The 15,267-nt window shown below is 40.7% G+C and overlaps 1 protein-coding gene across 2 annotated transcripts in view; it reads right to left on the minus strand.

The window, feature by feature from the left end:
• GPC6 (glypican 6) overlaps positions 1-12,503 on the minus strand; it is a 1,046,737-nt gene extending 1,034,234 nt beyond the window's left edge. For both annotated transcript variants that reach the window (XM_081045970.1, XM_081045969.1), the window contains exon 1: positions 11,748-12,503. In XM_081045970.1, the coding sequence (XP_080902096.1) occupies positions 11,748-11,907 (160 nt within the window). In that variant the 5' untranslated portion in view covers positions 11,908-12,503. The remainder of the gene's footprint in view (positions 1-11,747) is intronic.
• Between the last annotated feature and the right edge of the window lie 2,764 nt (positions 12,504-15,267).

Raw genomic sequence — 15,267 nt, forward strand, 5'->3', positions numbered from 1 at the left:
AGTAACCTTGGCTGAGAAATTGATTCAAAGTAAATTTGTTCAATTAAGGTAACCACAAAATGAACAAGTATAATTTCCTGTTTTTTTGCTGTGAATAACTTGCACCTAATTTGTTTTAACTGGAATTTAAGTGTGATTATGCTATATATATGTGTTTCACTAAAATAGAAAATCTTGGGTTTCTATAATTTTTATATATCTATTATACAAAATGTATCATGAAGTTCTCTGATTGTAAGAAATGTCCAAGTTATTTTTTAAGAGTGGAAGGTAGTAATCGAAAAGAGATTACATATAATAATTGTGTTGTCGATGACATGAGATTTGCCATTTGCAACCTATTTTATATTCAATTGAAACCGACCTTTTATGAGAGCCATGTGGTAATATAAGTAAAATGAATATATTCTTTATTGCACTCATATAAAATGATTGGCCTAAGCTTTTAACATAGTACTTGACCTCCTAGTGTCTGAATACCCCCAAGTCTATGAAAGAATATTGAATAAGATACCACTTAATCAAATGAATAGTAAAAGCACAATAAAAAGCCTTTCACACATTAGCACTTGATAATGTAAAAGTAACAGTAAACTATGTTCCCTTAGTTCAATGCAAATATATAGCTGGATGAAAAGCTATAATAGATCACATAGGAGTGTTCAGGAATCCTGCATTTCCAGATTATTAATACTTTTGAATTACACATTCTTATTTTCCAAATAGAGCCCTTATTATGTCAAAGATCATTTAAACACTTTAGAAACATCTGTTAAAACTTTTGCTGTAAAAACACAAAAATAAAAATATACTACTTTAAGTTTTACCATTTTTTAAGTTTTAAAACTCTGTGATTTAGGATAAAATAAGGTAAGAAAACAGCTAAAAGACAATATTTTCTTACTTTTTCAGGAAAAAGTTAGGGCCTGCCATTTAAAGATATCTGTAATATCTAAAAGCACGGTGGCTTCTTTCAAGTTCATTTTAAAAGTGCTATTGCTATCAACGGTTGAGCTATTCTCAACCAATAACAAAATAATAATTGAAAGTTGGGGGTTTTTTGTTTTGTTTTGTTTGTTTGTTTGTGTGTTTGTTTTTTGTGGTTTGTTTGTTTGTTTGTTTTTTGGAAGACCTCAAAGCGCTTTCTTTGCAAAGGAAATAGTTGCCTCAACTTCACTGCAACATTTAAGAGGAAGTACCTCTGTTCCCTGAAATTCATCTAAAGAGCACTGGCAGCTACTAATCTCAGCTGTCCTGGAGGCACTAAAAGAGAAAGCCAATTTCTCAAGAAATCCAAGAACTTTTAAATAAGGTGCAAGCAACACTAAGCAATAAAAGCCTATAGAACACATTTATGCATGCCCAGAATGCATTATGCTACATCTTTAATTAAACGAGTAAAAAATGAAGACTGACCAGCTCTAAATGTAGTCTCTTTGCATAAGAGTCTAGGGAAAAAATGGCTAGATCTGCATTTGAGAGGCAAATGTAAGAAAAACCCCGCTCAAGGAGGCGGTTGGAGAATCGAATTACTCTTGACCAGAAATTTTCGAAAGAGGACAAAAGAAAAATAAGTTTTGTGTACCCACACTAGCAAAGAAAAACAGGGATCCTAGAGTGAAAGGAACTTAAAAGGTTTCCTAGTTCCCATTTAATGCAATTTTGAGGTTGTCTCCTATCCATGCAGACATGACCTTGGCAGCTGGCTTAGGCCCTTTTGTTCCAGGCGTAGGTAACAATGAATTTAATTGATCCAATCAAGCTTTCTCTTAGTCCCCCTAGTGGCCAATGTAAACATTTAAAAGCAGACTAAGGGGATGGGGGTGCAATTTGGAGCAGTAATACTTTCCGGGTGGAGAGTCTTACCCAAGATCAAGGTGAAAAATAACACAAAATCATTGCCTTAATTTGACTGTCTACCCTGACAAAAACCTGTATTTAAAACTACATTCAATGAACCCAAGAGTGGCCCTCGGAGACTCAAAGGTTGGTACCTGGAACAACAGCATCAGCATCACCTTGGAACTTGCTAGAATGCAAATCATAGGCCCTACCCCAGAACTATTGAATCAGAAACTTTGGGAGTGGAGCCCAGGCATTTGTTGAACAAGCCCTCCTAGTGATTCTGATGCATGATAATATTTATGTTATCTGGGTCACTGGTTCTCTTCCCTGGATGCATATCAGAATTACTTGAGGAAATTAAAAAGAAGAGAGAAGAAGGAGAAAGACGAGGAGGAGGAAGAGAACAGAAGGAAGGAGTGTCCCATCCCAGACCAATTAAATCAGAATATTTGAAGATGGAGCTCAAGTATAGGCTTTTCTTTTTTTAATATCTTATATGATTCCAGGATAGCCTTGGCTCTTCCCAATTTGAAAGAGCCAGTTGTGAAAGTTTCAGGAATTTTGTGATCTGGTTGTTAAACTAGTAATACCTTGAAATTGGTCATGGTGGGAAAATTTATATGACAGAAACTGGCAAATGCTACAAATCAGGTCTCCCATACCCTTCCTCCTGAAAGACAACTGTTAAACATTTTTAAGCTCACCGCTGGCCAGATTTGAGAAATACTGGACTAAGGCATAAATGACAAATACCTAATTAATTCAGAGAGTGTGAGTAGTTCTTCTCAATTTTTCCATTACTCCTCAATTCCTTGGGATTCTTATTAAGATTATGAAGATTAACCATGCAATTCAGTGGCTATTCACTTGAGGAAGGTGGACAGCAGCCCCTGTGTGGGGGTATAACTATGACTAGTCCAGGTCAATGGCCATGGTCCCTTTCCTTTCTCTTCCAGGCATGGGTGCCGGAAGCAACTCTGGAATGACAAAGGTAGGTAAATCTTCTAGGGGACTCCTGAGGGTAGTCTGCCTCATGAACAAAAAGAAACATGAGAAGAATTCATCAATTTTTGTGCCTCTGAGCATTATAATGAGACTCTGACTCTTGGTACTCCAGCAGCCATCTTTTTTTCCATAATGGCGCTGACCTGATAGAAGGAGGATCCCAGAGCCAAAAGATGGAGAGAACCTGGGACCCTGATAATATAGTTACCTTCCCTATTTCTCATTCCTGGAACCACTCTATGTTGAGACTTCTTATGTGAAATAATGGCTTTCCCTGGATATGAAAGGCAGTTGATTCAGGATTTTCTGTGACCTGCTACCACAAGTATTTTAAGTGACAAATTACTTCAGGCAAGAATTTTTGATATCTTGTCTTCTTCAAACTCTTTTATTGGAGCTTCTAAGTAGCAAAGTGAAGGTTTTAAGATTTTTTGTTTGTTTGTTTGTTTTGTTTTGTTTTTTAATTTTGCCACTTCCTTCTCTGATGAATTCATTCACTCCTTCCTCTGTCCTCTACCCTCAGTCTTTCATGCTTTTACATATAAAACAGCCCCCTGGCTGTCCTCCTTCCCTCCCCTGGGCCTTTAATGATCCCACTTCTATTCTGATTGCAGTGCTTGACCAATCTAAACAGTACTTTCATCATGTCACTTCACTGCCAAGAACCTAGAATGATGACCTACTTCCTGCTACATAAAATCTAGGCTTTTCAAGGCCCATCAAAAATCCAACCCCACTCTGATATCTGTTCAATATCATTTCTCACAAGTTCTTAATAGATCCCATTCAGTACTGTATTATCCTCCTCTGCACAATTTTACTCACATTATTTAACCCACCACAAATGCCTTCTTCTTTCATGCCCCTTTGTCAAGTGCTACCCATCCTTCAAGGTTCCTGACATGCTTAACTGCATGTATCAATTTGACTGGCCTAAGGGATACCTATATAGTTGGTAAAATATTATCCCTGGGTGTGTCTGTGAGGGTGCTATGGGAAGAAATTAGCATTTGATTCAGTAAAAGTAGTGACCCATATGGGTAGACATCATCCAATCCACTTAGGGCCCAAATAGAACAGGCAGAGGAAGGGTGAATTCCCTCTCACTCTTATTGGGCTCTGATCTCCTTCTTTTCCTACCCTGGGACATCAGACATCCTGATTCTTGGGCCTTGGACTCCTAAACTTATACCAGCACCCCTTCACCATGCTCTTCTCAGGCCTTTGGCCCTAGAGGACTGAATAAAAACCACCACTTCCCTGGATCTCCAGTTTGCAGACAGCAGATCATGGCTTGTGTAATCTCAGGAGCCAATTCCTATAATAAATCTCCTATCTATATCTATATCTAGAGATATATCTAGAGATATATGTAGACATATATCCTATTGGTTCTGTTTCTTTGGAGAACCCTGATTACTACAGTCCCAATTAAATTTTACCTCCTCCTTTCAGCATGGTCAGAGAAATCACTTCATTCTGCTATCCTGTCATTGGAATCAGTAATAACATTTGGTGCTAATGCCATGGACACAGCATTGTTTAAATTTTAGGGAGCAAAATAACAATTTAATTAATTCTTCCTCTTAGTGAAATTTTAAGATTTCTCTTTTACACTACCATAAGACAAAGAACCGTGACTTCAGTTTCCAAATGGGCTCAGCTGATTACATACATTTTGATAACTCTACACTTTCTAGGAATTAACTACTCACCCCACCCTCTTTGGGAAATCCCTTTCTCTCAGCCACAATGATACTCTTAAGTCCTCTCCTGGTTTTCTGATATTAAGTGTAGTTTCCACTAAAAAAACACACATAAACCACGTCAAAGTATTTACATGGCCTTGTAAATTCAATGAATGTTTCTGGGACACTTGCTTTTCTCTCTCACTCTCTCTCTTTCTCACACACGTGCACACACACACAGTCTCTATTTATTGTCAGTCACATAGTAGATGCTTAATAAATGGCTTCTGATTGATTAATAGCCTTTCGGTTATACCCATTTTACCTCCTGAATGTTCCTTGTATCCCTCTACTTCATTCCATTTGCACAGTCGCCACTCCAGGTCAAAGAAAATATCTCCTCCTCTTCCTTCCTATGTCTGCCTTTGCTCCCTTCTGATATGTTCATTCTCTACAGAGCAACCAAAGGAACATTTCAAAATCATGTCCTGTTCTGACTAAAACACTTCTTCACCAGCTTCTTACTGCTCTAGGCTAATGGCCAAAGTCCTTGTACAGAGTTCCAGGGAATTCAGGGCTGATCAAGGAAAGAGGCCGAACCAGGAGGTGGCAGTAGGGTACAAAGAGTTTTATTTGGGTGTACTTTGACAGGATGCCTATAAGGGGAAGGCCTTCACAGCGTGAGCGCTTATAGAGATAACAGAGGGACCACTACCTGGAAGGGGAAGAGGTTACCCGAATTGCCAGGGGAAAGCAAATGTTGCTCAGCAATAGGGTGTGGAGGGCAGCAGTGCCTTGGAGGCTTTATAGGCCCCAGCTTGGTCTTACAAATGGCTAGCAGATGTTGGGTAGAATTCTGCAGGGTACACAAAACAGGCAGGCTCCTCTAAATGATTTAAAATATGCTTCTTTGGGCTATATTTAAAACAACTGACATGTGTACAAGCATTAGTTTATTATCAATAGGATTTAGAGCTAAGGGTCCATACCTGTGGTGAAAAAGTAACTATAGGGCCAGTATGTATGGGTCATCTTTGGATCCTGCATACACGTCATGAACCCTGCCCTCAAGCTATTCTCCAGTCTTTCTCACACCCCTTTCCCCATTCACTATTTCCCTCAGGTTCTGGGGGGAACCTCTCATGCTTTCAGTGTCTTCTTACCACATAGACAATGTGTGTGCCCCTCTACTCTCCCCTTTCCTTACTGACTTTGTATTCAATATTTCAGAGGCCATTGCTCTTCCTCAAGGACGCATTTCCAGAATGCTGTGATTAGATCAGATGCTCATGTGAAATGCTTTCACAGTGCCAGTTGCCATAGTTCTGTGCACTCATCTCAACCATTCATTGTGAATGGTGCCCTTAATTTTTTCCTTTTAAAATTCCCTGGGGCCCTATACCCAGCACCTGCCATAGTGACTTACATATAGTAGGTAAGTAATATTTATTGAATGAACGTAAAAAAAAAAAAATACCTAAAGGAAATGGAGAATAGGTTATAAAAATAATCAATAACCTGGATAATGTGTAAATGTGGAATCAAATTTCTATTTTTCTAAGTGGCGCATTTGTTTAAAAATATTTTTCATCCAGGCTTATTAAAAACTCTTAAATATTTCCATCCAGGTTTATTAGAATTTTTAAACCTTTACCCAAGACTTAACACTATGAAACCCTTTATTTATAAACATGCCATCCCAAGGAGTCAATTACACTTTCAAATAATATCATGTAAGTCACTGAAAACTGAATAATACTGGAGAAATCCATGACACTCTTTAAAGTTGAATTATGTGCCAGCTAAAGAATTCAACAGAGAAGAATGTGGTCTGTAAAGGGATATAAGCACCAAGTTTAAAGCACCAATATTAAGTATTATGTTTATATTGGCAAGACAACTCTAAGTTACCTTACTGGCCTGGCTAAAAGTCTTTTAAAAGATGAGTATTAAGAGGGGAAAACAAATAATCTTCTGATGTTACTTTTGTGAGCTTGAATATAAGATTAAGTTATTAAAATTATTTTACCAACAATTCCTTTGCTACACTAAACTCCTATTTCTCTACAAATCTAGTGACCGAATGGTAGGTCACTTTGGTTTAAAAGGACTTAATCATTTTGAATTTTATATGTGTTTTATTTAATAAAGCTCACCCATAATTGTAAAAGAACACTGGTCATGCTCTTAAATTATGATACAATGTTTATACTGTAATATTTGAAAGAACATAATGTTGTACTCTTTAAATCACTTTTGATAGTGGCCAACATTTCTACTCACAAGTTATTAAGATGTGCTGCAATTTAAAAATGTCAATTTTATGTAAAAAAGTATCTCAGTCAACTCAAATGAACTCTTGTTCTCAATGACGACATATTATCCTCTAATTAAATGAACTAAGACAACTCTGTTTGCAAGGATCATTCTAAAATTAATTCCCAAATCAAGAGTTTATAACAAGTGGCACACCTAACAGCCCAGATTTTAGATTGTTTTAATAGGTGGAATTAATTATTTTAGAAATCTAGTGACTTGACAAATCATAAAAAGAAGAAAAAAATGAAGTTCAGCTAACTCATTTATACCTCACACTGTTCTTTGCAATGATTTTAAAGATACCAGCCAACTAAATGGAGGGCGAAGAAATCAGAAATCTGTGAAGCAGACAGATAAATGGAAATTAAATCATTTATCCCCAAATAGGATATTTAATATGTTTGTGAAAGAGTAAGACTTACCTTAGTTTACTAAGGTGATATCAGCATGCAAACTGAAAAAAAACATGCGTGTTAATGGCAAATATATTAAATACGTTGCTTTGCTGGGGGGAGCAGAGGGAAAGAGGACAGGTTCCCTGGGAAGCCCACCAAAGAAACAAGGCTGTTAGACAAAGATCAGGTAAAATGAAGTATTATGTATCTTCAAATTTGAAACTAAAAAAAAAAAATTGAAACTAAGAAAGAAGGACTAAAACTATCTAGTATATCAGCAGAGTGTAAGACAATGTTCTTTATTTTTTTAATTTTAGAATCAAAGAGATGAAGAAAAGTTTAATACTTTCTTAATATCTAGCTATAGTCCAACTCTCAAAATACCTGAGACAGAAAAAGGAGCAAAGTGAATATTGAGAACAGTTAGTTTTGTATTTTTTTCCTAAGCTGTGGAAACTTCCCTCCCCCTTTATCCCCATGATGACTTCTTATAGTAAGGGTTGTACTAACCCAATATTCCAGTAGGCCAAGTATGCTGAAAAACACCGACATATTTTCTTTAGTTTCCAACTTTTATATCACCACATCTATACAAATGAAATGATTGGGAAAATGCATAAATACATGGCTAACTTAGTGACGGTAGAGTGACCAGTTCCTGAGAACAAACAAAATCCAAAGTCAAAGTGATTTTTAAAATATAGATGTCACAACTAAAGAGAAAATACTCAGCATGAACTGTGAGGGAACACATGGTGATTGATGATACTAAGCTACATACAATATTAGATGAGGAAAGAACTGATTTTACATGCATTCGTTCAACAAATACAGAATGGCAGTGGTCATGGGCAAGTCTACGGACTCCGAGTGCCTGGGTTTATATTCTAGCTTCCTCACTGTCTCGCAGAGTTATCCTTGGGCAAGCCAATTATTTAAAATCTCTGTGTGGCTCAGTTTTTTCATCTATAAAATGGGGATAAGGATAGCATTCATTAAGTTATTATAAGGAGTCAATAAGGCAACGTTTAATGTTTTTAAGGTAGGTGATATTTTCAAACAGGTGCTGGCACATAGTAATTTCTATAGAAGAGGTTGTTAAATAAAGTTGCATTTGATGATTAATGAAAAAAGTGAACATGTAGACCAATAAGTCACCACTAGTCAGCTATCAAGTATTAATGACACCAAGAAGGCTCAAAACATAAAATAGTGGCACAGTGAGCCTCAAACAACATCCCCTGAATGGCCCAGACTTTTAAGTGGATGCTGTTTTCAGCTGTGGAGTTCCTGTAGAAGTTCAGAGCCATCAAGAGGAGTCGGGTTGGAAAACGAGGTAATATTACTGATGCTCAAAGAAAGACTGGGAGGTTTCACACTGACCTTTGATCAGAACAACAGTCCTCACAAAGAATTTGATGATCCACTGCTCAATATCCTCCCAGAAGACAGAAGGAGAGAAAACAAGCAAGTACACTGTGAAGGCTTTTGACTAGATATCTGGAAACGTTTTGATACCACAAAAATTAACAAGTATTAGAATGGATTGCTGAGAGGGGCTCAAGAGTCTGCCCCTTTGAGTGTCTCTCAAATAAGGACAGATAGTCTATCTGATCAGCCTGGGATGCTTTAAAATCAAGGCTGAGTGAAGATTAATGGCACAAACTGCCCCTTGACGGCCTCCTCCTTCCCAAGCACTCCCTGAGAGTGTAACTTTATATATTACCCATCACAGTCCCTCATCTGTTGAGTTTGAAGAATTCCCTTTTATCCTAGAATAGAAAAGGGCAACACTATTTCACAATTGTGAGTTGAGTAAAACTTTAATAATGTCGTGATGAAACATAATGTCCTTATTACTTCTCAGTTATTTTACCAGGCAAGCTACCTGCAAATATCTTTCAAGTAGAAACAGATCTCATGAATCTAAATTCTGACCAGCAGTTCCTTTAAATTCATGTTCACTGGCAGACAAATGGCATATGCCTTTCTCAAGCAAACCATTAAAAGTCCAAACAAGGCAAAGGATAAAAAGGAGGATAAAGAAAGGAAAACCACCATATACTAGATAATTAAATGCAAAATGTATCAGGAAGTAGGGATGAGAGGAAGAGTGTTCATTTAATAAAGGGGCATACTTCCTAAGTGATAATTTCAACAGTAATTAAGTAACACTGAGCAAAGTTTACTTCGGAAAAAAATGTTTATCTTTAATGTACAATGTTGCAATTCATTATTTTCTTATCATATGTTCTTCCGACTCCCACAGTGACCTGTATCTTGATCATTTCCACCAGCATCAAAGGACACCAGGGTTAAGGCAAAGTCCATAGTACTCTTAATCCTAGAAAGTGAGTTTAACAAAAGGGTACACATTTTAGAAATTCATAGCTAATTAGCAACCACTGTGATTGTCAAGGGGTGGAGGGAAAAGGCAAAAAAAAAAAAAAAAAAAAAAAAACAGAAAAAATAAAACTGTAGTTACATATCTACTGAACAATTTATTTTAACCTCTGCAGATGTTCTCAGGAAAGTAAATGATGACTACAGAAATTATTTACACTGAAAAACTTCACCTTGATATTAAAGAGATTTGCATCATGCTAAGCATGAACTGTAGTCTCCAGAAAGTCCCATTACCCACTGAAGAATACTGAAGGAACTTAAAATACTTAATTTTCTTCTTTGAGATATCTTATCTGAAATTATATTGGGAAATATCTGTGTGTTTAAAGGATACAGTTTGAAAAAGCCCAGATTAGAGGAGAAAAAGTTCCCAAAAGAAGTGTTCCATACTACAAACCTTTTAAAAGTTTAGTTCTTTGAGATTCAGGGAGGGTAAAAAAAGCAATGCTGATCCTTATCAATTAATTAAAAAGAATGAAATAACAGTAGACAAAAGGGGGAGGAGAGTTAAGAAACTTAAGGAGCTGTAGGGGCAGCTGGTCTCTATTCCGTGATTAACAAAATAAGTAGTTCTGGAAAAGGGAGAAGTGACAGAGATAGAAAAGTAGTCTTGTAATTCACCACAGGTTCCGCCTTCGAAGTACCAGAGGCTGGCTATGTCTGACTCAGAACATTATATACTCAGAGTATATAATGCTCTCTGTTAGCGTGATGGATTCGGCTGTTTTTTTCAATGCCTATGTTTATATAACTGTGTTAATTTCAGTATAAGTAAAAACCCTTGTAGAGTTTGTACATCAACCGTAATAAAAGAGCAATTCCATTACGCAGCGAAACTCTTATATCTGCAAAATACTTTTCATCCATCGACCAGTTCTTGGATAAAACGCAAGACTGGTGGAAATTCAGCCTTTTGACTTGACCATCTGAAGTCACTGAGGGCTTCAGTTGCCGGGTTTGAGCAGCCCGCGCGCCCTCCTAGCATCTCCTGGCCTTTCTATCGCTCTCAGTTCTGTTCTCTGGAAGCTACAGGATGATCTGTCCCCGACACGTTTCATTCACAGAGCCCCAAAGAAGCTAGGATTCGGTTGGAGCTAAGAGCCGGAAAACACGCACTCAGGTTGCTGCGCAAGTTGTTGGAGACCAACTGTTATCCACACACTGGAACTGAGAAAGCGGTTGGGTGCTCTCGGGCTCTCGGTAGAGGAACGCTATCGTGGCCGGGCACGCAGGGGGCACAGGGTTCGCGGACCCTGAGACGAATCCACTACTAAGACGCCCGCGTAAGTTGGTTCAGCTTCCAAGAGCCGGCGGAAGAGGCCGCGCACCGGACCCGGCGCTGCGCCGGGTGGTTGGGGCGTCCTCCCAAACACAAGTGACCAACAGCAATCCGGGAAGCACTGAAGAACTGTATCAGAAAAGCCCGCCCCAAATCTTAAACAAGCAGTCCGTGAAGTCCCCCAAACCAGCCCGGAATTGCGGATATCGGGAGGCCGGCTCCCCCCGGCGGGGGTTCTCCCAGCCTCGCCGGCCCCCGGCCGGGGCGCCGTGCGCTCGGCCTCCTCGATGACAGCGAGAGTAGAGCGAGGGGCGAGGAGAGCCCTCCGCGTCTCTCCACCGCCCCCGCCGGCGCGAGGGCGGGAGTGGAGAAGGCGCCACTCAGACTGTGGCGCTGGGCAAACTGCGGCCGCACTTCTTCCAAGTTTGCTGGAGCGAGGAGCGCGGGGCGGGCGCCCCGCTCCGCGACCTGCCCTCGCGCTGCGGCCATCCCCGACCGTCCCAGGCTCCCCGGCCCTCCCGGCGGGAGCCCACCAGCAAGGGGGCGCCAGGGCGCGGGAGCAGCGGGAGGGAAAGCGGGCGCTCCCGCCTGTGCACACAATGAGGCAGCCGAGACGCACACCTTCCCCCGCGGGAGCAACGGCTGGAGCAGCGGCCGCCCCGCGCGGAAGCGCTGTGTCTGGGAGAGCCCCGACAGAAAGTGAACACCAACTCAGCCACCAGGGGAAGGAGGAAGGGCCGGACGGCCGGGGGGGGGGGGGCGTCTGGCCGCGGAGGGCTGCCGCTGCCCGGGCCACGCGCCCGCGCTTACCTGCGATCTCCTGATAGGGGATGTCCGCCAGGCTGAATCCCTTGGCACCGTACGCCTGGCGGACCTCGCCGCAGCTCCGAGCCTTCACGTCCGCCCCGGCTGGGAGTGACAGCAGCAGCCCGGAGAGGGGAAGAATCACAGCCCCGATCCAAGAAGACATGGTGCAACATGCAAATCCAGCTCGGTAAACCCCACGGCCCGTGCGCTCTTCACCTTGCCGCTCAAGCCGAAAGCCCGCCAGAGCCCGCCGCGCGCTCCTCGCCGCTCTCCAGCTTCACCCCCTTCCGCCAGCCGAGGGGACGAGCAGTGCAGCCCTCGGGATTGCGCTCAGCAAACTTTTATAAGCCAGATGAGGATGGCAAGCCAACTGGAGCTGGCTGAGAAAGCAGCCGCCTGGCTCTCCTCGCCCCCCGGATCGAACACGGCGCAAGAAAAACGAGGCAGAGAAGGAAAATAAATGTTTCAAAAACCACCCTGTGGTTTCAGCGCGGCGATCCGAGTTCCGAGCCGCAGAATCCTAGAGCGCTGCGAGCTCGGCTCGCCGAAGTGTGCGGCGAAGGTGGGAACGCGCGCGGGCTCTCCCGAGAGGGAGGTGGACAGGCGAGCGCGAGTGTGTGTGCGCGCGTGTGTGTCGGTGTGAGCGCGGGGTTCCTGGGGATGGGTATGCGTGGAGGTCTGTATTGGGGATGTACGGGTTTCAAGGGAAACCTCAGCTTCACACAGGCTGAGGGAGCCTGTGAGAGTCCTCCAGAAATCGGAAGAGAGAAATCCTGGAGGCTAGAGAGAAGGAGAAAGGAGGGGAGAGAGAGAAACGTGCTACACACTCAGCACAGCCCAAATTCAGAGGCAGAGTCGAAGGCAAAACCTGGACTGGATCTGTTTCTACTTGGTAGCAGGAGGGGGAAAAAGGCGGGGCTGGGGGGGACGTTCCCGTTTTCTCATCTGTTCACATGCTTCATACTGATCAGAAATGCTACCTTTAATGACATAAGTAATCAGTTTAGAAACACAGTCATTTTAAGTCATTAACTCATGTTATTAAACTATATTTTTGTGGACGTAAAGAACAGTGCAATTTCAATTGTTGCCATTAATATGTTCATGAACCACCTAAACATAAAGCCAGAGTACAGAGAAACATATAAGGGAACCCTCAATAGCAGTACATAATCACCACTCCATCTAATTTCTGTTTGGCTCTGTTTGCTTTTAGTTTCTAAGATAGTCTGTGCACACGTTAGAGACCAATAGGTTTTTGTTTGTTTGTTTGTTTGTTTGTTGTTTAATTTTTGTTTCTGGACTCAAAATTTCCCACCATTTTAATTCCCATAATCTTGGATCAGAAATCATTATGTTTAGGTTTCTAGTATGTGGAGGAAGAGGAAGGCTAGGAAAACGAACCAGAACACAGACACAATGGGAAAATGACAGCAGGAGTCAGTGGGGTACATGATGGAAGATATTGGGGAAAAGAGTGATATCTCCCTTCCCTTTCTCCAAGTGATCTCCCCTACCAGACTTAACATTTTCTTCCAAATAAACAGAATTCTTAAGTGGAGAATCAGTTCACCGTCTTCTTCCCATCTTACACTTAAGTTCTGTGAAATGGGATGAAAGTGAAAACGCCAGATTGGCTAATTTCCATTGACTTTCTTATGTTGATTGACGCATTGAATTACTAAAGGCAGAAGTCTGTGTTGAAACCCAAAGTACCTAGAGCTACTAAGGTAGTTAAATCCAAGGCAAAAATAGATGAGTACTCACTTATGTTGTCATATGTATATTAGGTCAGCATATTATTCAGGGATTACTATAGGGTAATATCCAATTTTATGCGGCTCACCTATCAAGCTGTGCATGAAGATGTTTTTCTGAAGATGTCTGTTGATGACCAGAATGACTCATGGAATTTATGCCATTGTGTTTTTTATCACCATCACAGTCAAAATCATCTTCTTCATTATCATAACATAGGTACCTCCTCTTTTTAATCAATTCCTCCTCTCTTAATCCACCAAAAAGACTCACGTTTAAGACTCAATCTCACTTAAGCTATGGAAATGCTTTACAAATGTTGTCTTATTTACAGAGGGACTTCTTCACATGTTCATAGCTAAACATGTCTTTCAGAAAACAACATATTTATTTCCTCTTAAAATTTTAGCACAGTTTTTTTTTTCCTTCATTATAATGGTGCTACTGGCAGACCTTGAGTGTTTCCATTTATTTTCCTCAAAGTCTGACATCAAGATAACAAAATATACTCTAGTGTCTTTGTAGAAAAAGGAAGCAATTAGTAGAATTAGGAATTGCTGTAGCCAAGTCATTATGTCTATGATATATGACATGACTTTCTTCAAACTTCTGTTTCTGTCATAGCCAGATGATGTGTGTTATGCAACCCAGAGGAAAGGGGTAACTACACACATAAGTTATCCTATCATTTTACACTGGGACTCATAGTTTACCCTCATCCTAGCAGTACATACCAGATAATGCAATAAAAGGTGAAGGAAGAACAGGTGAAAACTAGTGTATGTGGCTTAAATTATTTTAAAAGCAATCAATCATTAAGTATTTAATGAGCATTCAGTGCAACTATACAGCACTAGGATATTGCACATAGTTCCTATGCTTATAAAATGACCTTAACATTTGTGGCAAGACTAGTATATGGAAAGAATTATAACTTAATCAAACATAAATAAATTTGTTTAATCCCATCATGAGGGTGAAACAATTTAGGATAAGATTGTGAACTCTATGTAACTTGCTTCACCGGTACTCTCAATCCCTTTTTTTGGTCCACTTCTTGAGTAATGTACCACTGTTTAAAATATAAGGGCCAGCCCAGTGGCTCAGACGGTTAGCGCTCCATGCTCCTAACTCCGAAGGCTGCCGGTTCGATTCCCACACGGGCCAGTAGGGTCTCAACCACAAGGTTGCCAGTTCAATTCCTTGAATACCACAAGGGATGGTGGGCTGCACCCCCTGCAACTAGCAATGGCAACTGGACCTGGAGCTGAGCTGCGCCCTCCACAACTAAGACTGAAAGGACAACAACTTGACTTGGGAAAAAAAAACACATATACATATATATGTGTGTGTGTGTGTGTGTGACACATTCCAGTTAAGGATAGCAGCACAGCACAGCTTAGATGATGTATTAGAATGAGCATTCAATGTCATGAAAGTTCATAGAAGAGGCCTGACTAGAAAGAAGAGAGCTCATTTTAAGGAGAAGTTGGCATTTGGTTTAGATAGAAAGAAAGGTTATTAAAGAACTTGAACCTCAGCAGTAGTGTTTATATTGTATGTGATAGGATAAAAATTAGAACATTGCAGAACATCAAACCAGAGGAGACAAGGAAATAGAAGACAAAAAGAGGTAAGTAGGAGAAACACTTAGAACTCTACCCTAGTGGTAAATGTTGCGGGTGATTGAGACCACAATGGGAAGATAGTAAATGGAAAGAATGTGAAGGTAAATTTTGCAGAAAGGATTAGCATGACTTGGTCC

The sequence above is a fragment of the Rhinolophus hipposideros genome (assembly GCF_964194185.1).
Source record: "Rhinolophus hipposideros genome assembly, chromosome: 4".
NCBI classification, from domain to species: domain Eukaryota; kingdom Metazoa; phylum Chordata; class Mammalia; order Chiroptera; family Rhinolophidae; genus Rhinolophus; species Rhinolophus hipposideros.